Genomic DNA, 14,207 nt, shown 5'->3' with positions numbered 1-14,207 from the left:
TCCACCTAGGTGAACACTTCGTTTCAGATCTGCGTACCCAGACCCATCGGACCAGAGACAATTTAGATTGACCCTGTCTAGATACTACCCCAGCAACGGTACTCACCGGGCAGCAAGAACGGAAGGCCTCGGACTGGACTGGACTGCTTCGACGCCGGACGGACGAACTTCGGACTTCTGTTACGGGTGGGCCTCCGGATACCTCGGACCTTGGACTCTCGGCTTGGGCTCTGGTCGGGACTCGCCGCGTTCCTCCACCGTCTCGTCTGGATGCTGGACCGCCTCCTCCGTCTCCTCCGTGGGCCTGAGGGATACTTGAAGCAGAAATATCTGCCGGTGCGCAGAGGAGTTCCGTCACGACTGCAGAGGGTCAGGGGGCCGGCGTGGCTTCACCGACGCGTGGGGAAAGGGCAAGTCCCTGTTCGGGCGCCATTATGTGGTATATAAATAAATAATACCGGATCTAGGTTTGACTAGGCATAGCAATAACAGATAGCTCAATAAATAAGAGTCAAGATTCGAGGTAGTAGGAGTTTGCAGGTTTATTACAGCATAAAGGACAGGAACAGGACAACCTGCATAGGAATAGGATGGCAGGGCCCGGCAGCTGCCGGGGCTGGATCTGGGATGAGCGCGCTAGCATTTAATAACAATACACAAGCATATATAGAAAAACAGTTACATTACAGTACATATGATAGGCGGAGCAGTGGGTGTGACGCGTAGCAGTCGCGAAAGATAAGGGTGAAAGTAGGTGTAACAGGGCGTATACATAGACATGTGATGCAAACGTAACAGAATATGTCATGAATAGGGCGGAAACATGGAGGGGGCTACCTAAGGAGCCAGGACCTCTAACCTGGTGGTGCGCGCAAACTGGCAATGACGTGTTACTAGGAGAAGCTGGGGGCTACGAACTCTGTGCTAGGAGCAGAGACTGAAGTCTGGAGAGTCAAGGCGACATGTACCTAAACAGTATCTAGTATCTGATGTTTAGAGAACATGTTGATATAAACTAGAAGTCAGGAGGGGAAAGGCTAACTTGATTCTAAGACTGGAGCATGCATTATTCTACATGTAGTGCGTGATGAAGAATATTAAATGACCATTAATACAGTATTTCTCTTACATGGAGACGTAAAGGCTAGACAATGACGGAAACTATTGATGCGATTCAGTAACTTTAGGAATGCAGAGAAGGAGGGCTGGACTGATAACTAGAATCATAACATACTCTTGGCAGACTCAGAGGTAGAGCCAGGCTGAACCGGGCACTGCGAGGCAGGAAGTAAGTGAAGGGTCAGGGATACAGGTGGGGGCTGTATCGCTCCTCAGCGAGGGCTCAGGAGACAGGAGCTGAATCTGGTGTCCGGGCCCTTTTGAGGCCTAGAAACGGGGACTTTACAATGGAATAACGTGCACACTGGGAAACGTGGCAACGTAACTTTACATAGGCCTGATACTCGTAGCTTTCACGAGAACTGGAAACTGGCATACTAGTGATGGACACAACTGTAATTGCGTCTTTAATCGAACATGGGGATACATATGCATATTAATCATGCACACATAACATATGATGGAGGACGCGTAGGGACACAGAACATGGCAAAATTTACTTTTCCACATATTAACGATTTCTTTCTGTTTGTTGTTACTTTTTGTTATGGCTTCCGTGTAATATTCCTTTTTGGCCGTTTTTATCATCCCATGATAGAGGCGGCGGGCAATTTTATACTGATTCTGGTCAGATTCCGTATAGTTAATCCGCCAAATCCGCTCAAGAGCCCTGACCTTCCTTTGCTCTTCTTTCAGGGTTGGGGAAAACCAGGGGGCTGAAGGTCTCTGTTTCCTACTGACCCTCGGCTTTGGTGCAGCATAGCCTTTTCCTGTGCTTAGGGCAGTCATCCATTCCCTGAAGGCCTGACTGTCCCTGGCCGGGTCTCCCATCGGAGATGGCATGGATCCTACTGCTCTGGTCAGAAACTCCGGTTGTCCTATCAAATCTTTCCAGCAGGGTTTCCCCTGGAGCAGACACGACTTCCTACCCAGGTTATTTGTAGCTGTGTTAGCTGTCACTGGGAGTTCGAAAGGGATATAGATGTTGTCTGTCCATGTAATCCATGTCTATCTATCGCCCTCACTCTATCTGTCTATCTATCTATCCATCGCCCTCACTCTATCCATCTATCCATCGCCCTCACTCTATCCATCTATCCATCGCCCTCACTCTATCCATCTATCCATCGCCCTCACTCTATCCATCTATCCATCGCCCTCACTCTATCCATCTATCCATCGCCCTCACTCTATCCATCGCCCTCACTCTATCCATCGCCCTCACTCTATCCATCGCCCTCACTCTATCCATCGCCCTCACTCTATCCATCGCCCTCACTCTATCCATCGCCCTCACTCTATCCATCGCCCTCACTCTATCCATCGCCCTCACTCTATCCATCGCCCTCACTCTATCCATCGCCCTCACTCTATCCATCGCCCTCACTCTATCCATCGCCCTCACTCTATCCATCGCCCTCACTCTATCCATCCGCCGCCCTCACTCTATCCATCCGCCGCCCTCACTCTATCCATCGCCCTCACTCTATCCATCGCCCTCACTCTATCCATCCGCCGCCCTCACTCTATCCATCCGCCGCCCTCACTCTATCCATCCGCCGCCCTCACTCTATCCATCCGCCGCCCTCACTCTATCCATCCGCCGCCCTCACTCTATCCATCCGCCGCCCTCACTCTATCCATCGCCCTCACTTTATCTATCGCCCTCACTCTATCTATCGCCGTCACACTATCGCCCTCACTCTATCGCCCTCACTCTATCGCCCTCACTCTATCGCCCTCACTTTATCGCCCTCACTCTATCGCCCTCACTCTATCGCCCTCACTCTATCGCCCTCACTCTATCGCCCTCACTCTATCGCCCTCACTCTATCGCCCTCACTCTATCGCCCTCACTCTATTGTCCTCACTCTATTGCACTCACTCTATCGCACTCACTCTGTCGCACTCACTCTATCTGTCGCACTCACTCTATCTGTCGCACTCACTCTATCTGTCGCACTCACTCTATCTGTCGAACTCACTCTATCTGTCGCACTCACTCTATCTGTCGCACTCACTCTATCAGTTGCACTCACTCTATCGCACTCAGTTTATCGCACTCACTCTTATCTATCGCACTCACTCTATCTATCGCATCACCACAGCATCACTCAGCACCACAACAGCATCACTCAGGGGCACCACAACATCACTATGCGCTACCACAGCATCACTGAACACCACAGCATTACTCGTCGCCACCACAACATCACTCAGCGCCACCACAGCCTCAATCTGTGCAACCATTCAACAACAACTGGTTCAAATATGTTCTCTCAATGTTTCAAGCTTTATTACAAATGTCACAAAAAGATGTTAATATTTCACTTCTGTTCTTGGATTTTCGTCACAATAAAATACACTGAACATAATCTTCACAAAAGTTTTTTACAAAAGTTTAAGATATTGCCATTATAAATTACAATAACTTTTATTTAAGTATTAATTATTAAAAAAATTAAAAGCCATTGGTATTTGTAATATCAATACATCTAAGTCAAGTAAATACAACACATATTGCATTACAAATGCTATAGGTGTCACATTTGTGAAACTTATTACAATTGGCATTGTAAATGACAGCTATTAGTTTCGCTATTTTCAAAAACAACATATAAATAAAAAAATTGTCATTTACAATACCAACAGCTCAAACTTTCCTAATGCGAGACCTATTGCATTGCAAATACTTGTTTAAACTTTAATTTGTCGCTTTATGAGAGTCATTTTTTAAATTTTGGATGTCTAGAGTGGAGTCGGTTTTGCACAAGCTAGCTAATGCCGGCATGAAAGATATTATAAATTATGAGAGTTTTCCCCAAAAGTATTTCCCTTTGTAAACGTAGTATGAGGTGCTACATGATACATTTGAGGATTTCCATGCAAAATGGGATGCCTTGCCACAAAATTAATTTTGTTAACAGCTGTTTGGAAAGTATCATTTAATTTCTATAACAATTAATTATCAGTATGCTAAACATGTGTTGAACTACAGAATATTAAGTAATAATTAATAAAAGAACACAGACTGTGATGCAGGCCCACAACTTGGCTGCTGTTCGCTTAAGGAATATTGTGGGAAAGTGAAATATTTCCTACAGGGCATGTGATGTAAATTCTACTAAGTCTTGATTTTGTGTATTTTGCTCAATGCATTTTTATGATATGCATGTTTATATTTGCACAAGATACTTTTTTTCCGCATTTTGCACACTGAACTTTATGAGACTGGTGCATATACTTACTTTACAGTATGACTAAGACAAATGGACCCCCATGTAGATAACATTTCAAATTCCTTTTTGTAAAAAATAAAGTGTCTGTACTTTTATGGTTACGTTTAACCGAAATAAAGTTTATTGAGCCTGAGCTGTACTGTTACTGTTGGCATTGACACACATCCACTATCAGTTTTGTAAAGCTACAAAGCAAAACAATTAACAAAATCCTCTCTCCATAATGGCAACCTATGACAAAGATGGTTGCTAATATCTTACCTAACATATCTTCTTGTAGCTCCTCACTGATCGCAATATTTATTTCATCTTTTGTGGCATCAGTTAATTTTCGGTAAAAGCAAGATTCTCGCAGGGCTACTTTATTCATAATTTTCTTGACCTTAAATTCAATAAAACAGGAACAATTAATATTAATGAGGAACTTCCCAGCAACATACAGTGTGCATAATATTCTAGAAATCATGTTTTAGCCCCACTTGTACTACGATGGGGTCCGTTAAATCACCTACATTTCTTGAAAAGTCAATTTGCATTTTTCTATCTATTTTTGGTTTGGACACCTATACCGAAAGGCATTTCTCTCTCAAGAATCGCTCAACAAGGTATAACCAGCATATGTATTTTACTGGCAGGCACATATCTAATGTTGGCACCTAGGACTCCTAGTAAGTCAATTAACCAGTGTGAGATGCCACCGCCGAAGGATGCCCATGCGGATACACTGTCTATCATGCCAAGTGCCTGGGTTATCCCCTTTTCAAGTTGATTCACATTTTCAGACTTCATGTAAGGAAACTCCGCACAAATGGAATCTGCATTATCTACATCTCGTGACATGCATTAGATGTGTGAAAGGCTACGAGAACCTGAAATGGCTCAACTTTCCTTAACCGTGGAGGAAAAGCTGTGCGGAAAACTTTCTCAAAGTAGGTAGGAATGCGGCACATTAAAATTGTTTAAGCTACTGTCCATTATCTAGAAAGCATTCTCAACAACATCTTTGACAGTTAGTTTATTTTCTGGTTATAACTTCTCTACTTGTGCAGTGGTATCTGGCAGTAGCAACAGTGGATTTCTTTCCGCTCGCAGCCTTGGGGGGATAATCCAGTGGAACTTTGTTTTTTTAAAGAACGCTTTTAACTTGCTGCCTTGCTCCCTGCTTCCTGATCGACGAGGACCCAGGACACAAGCGAACGCTGCCGGGGCCGGGACTGCGAGACCCAGGGTGCCCAGCGCTTCAACAACTCAGCGCACCTGGTGTCTCTTCCCGCCCCCAACCCTCCTATTTAAGCGTAGAGGCTAAGCCCGGGCAAAGGGCGGGCCCTCTGAGGCCCTCCGAGGACCGAGAGGACTGGACTGGCCACAACCCCTTGCAAGTTTTATAAAATTGTTGTTGTCACTGATGTGCTATATTTTGTATGGGATGTCATTGTTTTGTTTTTAGCACTACTGAGTGTATTAGTTTTATTGTAGTAATATTCAATTTATAGGGGTTGTTAATTAAGTTACGTCCTTTTACCATTTAACTAGAGTACCCCATGTTAGTTATCTGCTGGTGTAATACAATGTCAACACGAAAAACTAGAAGCCAGGCGGTGGCGGGGATAAAAAATACTAAAACCAAAAAACGTACTAATACCTTGGATAGTTTTATCCTTCGCACTAACACCCTAATTGATGAGGGTATTATATTGATGGAACGGAGGGTTTCTCAAGATTTGCTCCAGGCCAAAAGATCGTCACTGGGTAATATAGCCCTGGCTTGTACTCCGAATAAACATTTGCGTTTATCAGATACGCCCCATTCATTACCCACTCATGTGACCCCTGTATTGACTATGGCCCAGCCTTAAAGTATAAATATATCTCCGGTATCTATATTACCAGTACCCACAATTGAGTCTGTCACCCTCATTACTCCCATGGTTACCTCAGCTATTATACATACAGACCCTCCAGAGTTAGAAGGGCTCCCAGTTGTAGGGAAAATATCCTCCCCAATATCATCTGTTACAGAGGTGCTTAGTGATACCGTAGTTAATCAAAATACTTTACCCTGTATGGGGAACACAGCCGGTGTGGGAAATGGTTCACAGGAGGGAGGAATAAGTGTGGATGCCCCAGTAACTTCTGTTAGGCCACATCGAGTATCCCACCCCCTACCCCTAGAGTTACCTGACGTAACTGTATCCGACACTAGCTTGGCTAGTATTCTTGATAATGGTAGTCCTGATGAGTCTGTAGAGAGTGAAGAGGATGAGGATGCGCCCTTTTTTGAGTCTCTAGCGACCCTTATTAGGTCTTTGCTTTTGCCCCTGGAAGTTAGACTCCAGGGTATAGAACATCAACTCGGAATTATATCAAAGGAGCTGAATTGTAAGGGGGTAAAAGTAACTCAAGAAATCCAGAAGAATACCCCCGGTACATCGGGAAGCCCACTGCCATTGGTCAAGAATCCCTCAATAGCACCCATCCAGCAAACCAAGACCTGTCCAACCGTTACAACTGTACAGAAGGTTGGTAAAGTGGTCACTAAACAAGTCTCTGCAGATGTTAATAAACCTCCGGGAATAGCTAGTTCTACCGCTCCAAGCATTATCCCGCACCCACCCCCTGTGAAGACACCAAGGGTACGGCGGAATATTAGTTTACCGTCTGACGCCTGCCCATTTGTGATAGTGTTAATGGGTGTCCCTGAGCTTACCACAGACATCCCCGAAACATTCTGGGGCCTTAAAAACAAAGTTTGTCACTGGTTGGATAGGAATCTCCCACCCCCTCCCAATATTAACAAAAATATCCTTATGGTAGAGAGAGCACCGTGGGTGGGAGAGAAAAAGAAACACCTCAAAGGAGATTGTGTGGTGATCACATTTGAAGACCCTTGTATTGTAGAGTTTATCTGCTCTGGGCATAGCCGTAACAATGACTCCGAGATCCTTGTTAAACCCTTGTCATACTTTTATATGCCCGCGGGGAACCATGACAATAGATGGAGTTGGCTAAGGGCTACCCCGCATGAAAATGGTTGGAGGAGATTTGAAACCCAAGGGAACCAACGCTCCTACAATTGGGGAGGGGCTGGAAATGGAGATTGGCAAGAAGTGCGTAGAGGAAGAGGTAGAACTTATCATGGTGGAAATAGGCATAAGGAGGGATGGTTGGGCCCACAGTTGGATCACCCTATCCAATGTTATAATCGTTTCAATGGCCTGGAGGAAGTCGATTGACTTACCAACCAGCCCATCGAGCGATTGGGTAGTCGGGTGGTGCAGGCCTTACCCGGAGATCAAGTCAAATCGCCTGTAGACAGAGTGGCTATTACAGGCTCCATCAGTAATGGTACAGATATTATTGAACCTTCGGATGTAGTCGGTAACTGTATGCAGGATATAGTTTCTACAGGTCAAATGGAACGTAAGCCCCCGGGTCCCCTTATTAATATTTTATCATGGAATATTGCAGGTTTAAAGAAAAACTTAGCAAATCCTGATTGGAACATTTTCATTAACAATTTTGATATTTGCATGTTTCAAGAAACGTGGTGCCTATTCCCCGAATACATGAATGGTTATTCTACCTTTTATGTTCCAGCTGTTTCATTAGGAAGAGGCCGCCCTTCTGGTGGGTTACATATCTGGGTGAAAACATCTCTGAATTGTAGTGTTATTTCTAACAAGTATGTTTCTAATGACATCTTGCACATTACTTTAAAGAACAGTGTAGGGGGCTATAGTTATGAAATCTTCTGTATTTACGCTAGAGGTTTCCAGGGAGGGCTTGCTTCCCCAATATTGGAATTGTTGGATGTGGAGTTGTCAAACCTCCCGACCAGATCTAAAATACTGGTCGGGGGGGATTTTAACTGCACATTCGAACCTCTAGATGTAGAAGAAGTATTGGGACCCAACGTAGTGGAAGGTAGACAAAGCATACCCCCGCTAAATCTTAGTCCAATTAAGAAATGGTCATCGAGAGTTATCCAGTTGAACGCCCTGGTGTTAGATCATAATCTTTGGGCTCTAAATGGCCGTACAAAGTCAGATCGCGCAGGAGCGATGACCGTTAATAGGCTGGGGTGCCCCTCTCGTATCGATTATATCCTTTTAGATGAACATTCCTGGCCCGATTTAATTGACATGGTGGTTAGGGAGTCCTCCTATAGCGACCACAACCCCTTATGTATGCAGCTTAAGTGGGTAAGTGGCCGAGATCTCAGCCGGGTAACTGAGATGATAACCAAAGAAGTCTTCCCTGTAAATAATAATCGGAAGCTAAAATGGAATGTCGTCAAATGTGATGAGGGGAAGCTCCAAAATATTAAGGATTTAGTATCCAAAGAAACTAGCAGATTGACATCTTTAGCCTTCTCCTCAGTTAATTTAGTCGGTCCCAGTTTGTTGGTATCCTATAGTAATTTAATAAGTAAATTGGGAGCCCACTTTTGTAAGAAGCCAATGGCAAAATCACGCCTTAATGGTACTAAACCTACAAGTAATCCATGGTACACGAGTAACTGTAGAACCAAAAGGAAAGCAATTACTAAAGCAATACGAAGTAAGGATTCTGTGGCCATCCGGGCGGCTAGGAAAGATTACTCAAGTAGTATAAAATCTGCAAAAAGAGACTGGGAGGAAGAGCATTGGCAACAGCTGAAGGAAGCAGCACGTGGGAAAAATGCTGTTATTTTTTGGAAATTAATTAATGTTTTAGATAGCAAGGGAGCAGGACCTATTTTAAACCATATTACGGATCAGGAATGGTATTCCCATTTTTTAAAATTGTATTGTGAGGATAATTTGGATAGCTCGATATCACAATCAGCTACTATCCCCGAAAGTATGCCTTGTGGAAATTTGATTCACAATATAGACCCATTTTCCCAGAGAGAAGTATTAGATGCCATCTCTAAACTATTGCCCGGGAAGGCCCCGGGCCAAGATGGTCTCCCAGGGGACATGTTAAAATACGAACCAAATGTGTGGGCTAAGTATATATCGTGTCTGATGAATTTGATCCAGGCTGGTCACCCCGTTCCTGATTCCTGGAAAGGTGCTGAGGTGATAACTATTTACAAAAAGGGCGAAAGGGATGACCCCTCTAATTACACACCGATAAGTCTGATAGACATTATCCAGAAGGTGGTTGGAAGGGTGATCATAAATCGCACAGAATCTTGGCTTGTGGATAAAGGCATTTTGTCCCATTTTCAGGCCGGGTTCAGAAGCTATATAGGTGCAATAGATCAGGTCTTCAGATTTTGTGCAGTCTGTTGGAAGTCAGTGTTAATTACTAAGGGCAGTCTATACTTGGCTTTTATAGACTTGAAGACAGCATTTGACGTCATTCCACGGACTAAGCTCTGGTCGGTCTTATCCGATATGGGTTTTCCTAGTTACCTCCTACAATTTATTATTAAACTCCATGAAGGGAATTATGCTAGGATCCGCTGGGGATCCCAGGGCCAACTGACTGAGAAGATTCCGGTAAATAGGGGAGTGAGACAAGGGTGTGTGATGGCTCCAACCTTGTTCACCCTCTTTATTAATGGGGTGGTAGACCATTTGAGGGAGGACCCGGCTGATGCCCCCGTCCTTGCAGGAGAGAAAACACCCACTCTCCTCTTTGCCGACGATACCCTTCTTATGTCTAAATCCCCCATGGGTTTGCAAAAACTGCTCGATCGTTTTTGCAGTTTTTGTAAAGATAGGGGGTTGCCAATAAATACTTCGAAAACAAAGTTGATGGTGCTAACTACTAAAAAGAAACACAGGAAGGTTAACCTCTTGTTGAATGGCACCGCGCTGGAGGTGGTACAAGAATTTGATTACCTCGGAGTAAGACTTTGTAATAATTTGAGTTGGTCTGCCCATATCGCTAAAATGGTTTTAAACCTCAAAAGGGTTGCAGGAGTAATTCTTAAGAACCAGCGACGATCTATTAGCAGACCCATAGCCCCTACCCTGGCAGTTTATGAAGGGAAAGCATTGGCAGCGGCAGTTTATGGTTCAGAACTTTGGGGGGCGGAAAATACAAAAGCTTTAGTAGTGGCGGAAAATAAGTTCATTAGAGACATGGTTTCGCTACCTTTATCGTCCCCCTTGAAACCTCTATTTTTAGACCTGGGTAAAAAATCGATAGCTGATCTGGTGCAAATTCGCCCCCTGTTATTTTGGGTTCGTCTTAGAAGGACCCCAGAACTTTTTAACTATGCCAAGGTTTTGGATGAGCTGATTAGTTTGAATGTAGCCAATAAAATTAAATGGCTGAACAATTTAAAGAGGCTTGTGAAATCTATAGGTCTGGAGGAGAGTTGGATTTCACAAATGCCACCCCCAAAAACAATTGTTAAAAAACTATATTGGGATTGGGTTGTTGCAAAAGAACTTAGGAATCCAAATTGGGGCCATCTAACTAGTACCTTCCTTGACCACAAGCCTCTTAGAAAGTTAGAGCCCTTTCTGGACTTTATCCAGGTCCCTCGCGATAGAACACTGTTTCTGAAATTCAGATATGGTATTTTACCCCTCAACACATTCAAAGAAGGCTGGAAGGGATATAGTGGAACAGAGATTAAATGCCCAGGTTGTCCCAGCCCGAAAGAATCATTGGGCCACTTCCTATTTGCATGTGTAGCTTACAAAAAACCAAGAGATAGGTGGTTGAAACCTGTTTGTAGGAATTTAGGGGTGAGGGAGCATAGATTAGCCATGCGTATCATTCAAACTAATGTCATTTCAATGTACATGGTCTGTGGGGTGGCTAAATATGTGGCGAATGCTTGGTTCATCAGGTCAAAACTTTTGCCCATTGTCTGAATTATTTTTATGTATAGCTTATTTTGGATACTGTATATTGTACTTTTATGAAACTTGTTTCGAATAAAGTAATTTCAACAGAACAGGATTTCTTTCAAAGCTATTTTACCAAGAACTGTGTTTTAAGATGTTGTGCCCAGTGGTGTGAGCCCTTGGTCTTGCAGCTGCATTGGAGATACAATCCAATGCATACTAGCCTCAAGGTTTTAAATGCTATTATTAAACATACTCACTCACACTGCATGGGCGGTTGCCATTATTAATGAACTGTGCACCAAGCATGCCAAACGCAGACACATTTGGGATGGCTCTTTGGGTTCAGCTTGTGCCCTTGTTCAGTTTTCACAGACAGTTCTTAATGTTTTCCCTTGCTTAGGGAATCTATCTATACAGGACACCTTATCACGGCAGGCATGTTGTTGTAATCACAACATGACATGGGAACAGTGGCTTGATTCCATATGTTTATTTCTCCGGGCACATAACATCAGCGCACCTGATCCTTCAGCCAGCAGCTGTTCAACTGACAGGGCGCGAGCGCACAGCTGACTATTTAGAACGTTGACAGCAAGGATGTTCCACCGAGGCGCACATTGCGCGACAACGGTGACAGGAAGATCACAACATACCACCCTTTCCTCTACACGCAGGTAGAGCAATGGAATAGAGAAAGAACAGAAGAAGAGAACAAAGAGAGAACAGAGTAATAAGATAACAGTGAGAGCAAAACTACCCCACAATGCATTAAAAACAACGAGGGCAAATCCCCCCCACCATGAAATCCTGTAAGTGTTGAGGGAGTCTACTGCCCGTAAAGGTCTTTGACACTGTTGGGTATCTTGAGGACTCTGAGGCGCTGGATTCTCAATATATTCTTTGATACTATGAACAAAATAGGCATTCTTGTTTAATACAGTTGGTGTCTACTTTTCTTTTTCGCAAGGCACATTATGATTTAATTACTATATGCTGAAGATGTTTTTCTTTCGCATGGTGTATTACGTATTAATCACTATAAGCTGAATATGTTTCTGCGTGCGGATTGCTTTTGAACTATAAACGTTTTTGACTTGTTGCATAAAAATAGAGTCCAAGGACCAATTGTTGTTCTATATCCTAAAAACACAGGGAGCAGGTACTTAAAGAGGAAGCATGGGAAAGTCTGATAAGAACCTGCAAAGAAAAGGATATAAGTGATTTTTGGAAAATTGTGAAAAGGAGCAGGTCAACAACGGTAAAAAGTAATGAGCTACGGACTAACCTCAGTGCAGACAGTTGGACTAACCATTTCAGATGAATATATTCTTTTTAAAATCCAAACAAAACGGATTTGCTGGATGATACACCCCCACTCCCCCATCTTCCCTTGAAATTATATTCACTACTACATCCACTAGCCTATTTAGAATGGCACCTGGCCCGGACGGGGTCACCATGGATTTTTATAAGAAGGACATTGCTCTGTGGGCTGCCATTAACACTAAAGCTTTGAATGCCGTGGTACTTGTTAAGAGCTCTTCTTCTTGGAAGACAGCCTTATAATACCAATCTTTAAGAAAGGTAACAGAGATAATCCTTGCTACTATATAATATAATTGTTGGATTCTGTGGTCACAGTAGTAGGACATATTATACTGCATAGGATAAAGACCTGGGCTGATCAGTCTAGATTTATTAGCAAGGTTCAATATGGCTTTAGAGAGGAGATAGGTACACAGGAACAGTATATAAATCTTCACCTAATAATAACTGCTATAAAAGGTCTCCCTTTAATTACATTTATGGCCCTAGTAGAGCTTTTGAACTAGTAAATCACTCTAAATTATGGCATATTCTTACCCAGAGAGGGTTGCCCCAGTCTTAGGTTGACTTCCTACGAGCAAGACATTGTGAGGTATCAGCGATGGTTAGGTACAACAAAGAGGGGGAGTACACATACATTTGGGTTATCTCGAGGTGTGTGCCAAAAGTGTGTCTTGGCAAATATCCTGTTCTTCCTATATATAAACGGTTTGAATTCTTTTCTTACAGCTCAGGGGATAGATATACCTAAGGTGGACTCTACACTCCTTCCAGCATTGCTTTCTGCCGATGATGCAGTCCTGCTTTCAGGCACATCCAATGGTTTACAAGGTCTCATTAAGAATGTTGCCATATTCAGTAGGGAATATTCCTTCTTCTCAGGGGCGCATAGAGTATACTCCCGCCTTGACTATATATTTATGGCCAGACAGGCACTGTGCAGCACTGATGTGGAAGAATACCGGGCGCGAGGCATCTCGGACCATTCGCCTTTACTACTCACGGTTGGTAGACGGAGAACGGAACGACATACGGTTTTGCGACTAACGGCATGGGACCTCCAAAATGCAGACATCCTGAGAGGCCTGCGGGCTGATCTGAAGGTTTTTGTCACTGAAAATGAAGGGTCAGTGGCATCCAGAGTAACGCTATGGGAGGCGCTCAAACTTGTAATGCGAGGCAGAGCACAGGCTAGGTTGGCGGAAGACAGGAGAAAAATACACGCAGAGGTACTGGCCCTGGAAGCCCAGATCCTGGCTCTAGAGCAGGAGCACTTGACTACTAAAGACCCGGGAACGCTCGGACGATTGTTGGACATACGGATCCAGTACAAACATCTGGCGACCGTGCACCGACTGTATGATGTGGGCGACAAGTCCGGGCGGCTCCTGGCGTGCCTGAGCAAGAAAGAGAGGGATGCCAGATGGGTTGAGACAGTGAGAGATGGCCAGGGAGGTTGGGCCAGAACGAATGACCAAATAGCCAACGCGTTTGCAGACTATTATGGGGCCTTTTATGACACCAGGGCTCTGGGATCAAGGGAAACTGCCATGCAATATATGGCACATTTCGATCTTCCGGTTCTGGAGGACGCAGATCAACGGGACCTTGAGGCGGACATAACATTGGAGGAGGTTAGAGAGGCTATTACTAAACTTCGGGCGGGGAAGGCCTCTGGCCCTAATGGCTTCCCAGCGGAATTTTTCAAAAAAATGGCGGATCTCCT

At 44.1% G+C, this 14,207-nt stretch overlaps 1 protein-coding gene across 6 annotated transcripts in view; it reads right to left on the bottom strand.

Moving 5' to 3' along the window:
• CCAR1 (cell division cycle and apoptosis regulator 1) overlaps positions 1-14,207 on the bottom strand; it is a 1,607,854-nt gene that overhangs the window by 328,125 nt on the left and 1,265,522 nt on the right. For all 6 annotated transcript variants that reach the window (XM_078643192.1, XM_078643189.1, XM_078643190.1 and 3 more), the window contains one exon: positions 4,620-4,740. In XM_078643192.1, the coding sequence (XP_078499318.1) occupies positions 4,620-4,740 (121 nt within the window). The remainder of the gene's footprint in view (positions 1-4,619; positions 4,741-14,207) is intronic.

This window comes from Lissotriton helveticus, chromosome 5_1 (genome assembly GCF_964261635.1).
Source record: "Lissotriton helveticus chromosome 5_1, aLisHel1.1, whole genome shotgun sequence".
Lineage (NCBI taxonomy): Eukaryota > Metazoa > Chordata > Amphibia > Caudata > Salamandridae > Lissotriton > Lissotriton helveticus.
This window is presented reverse-complemented; position numbering and strand designations above follow the sequence as displayed.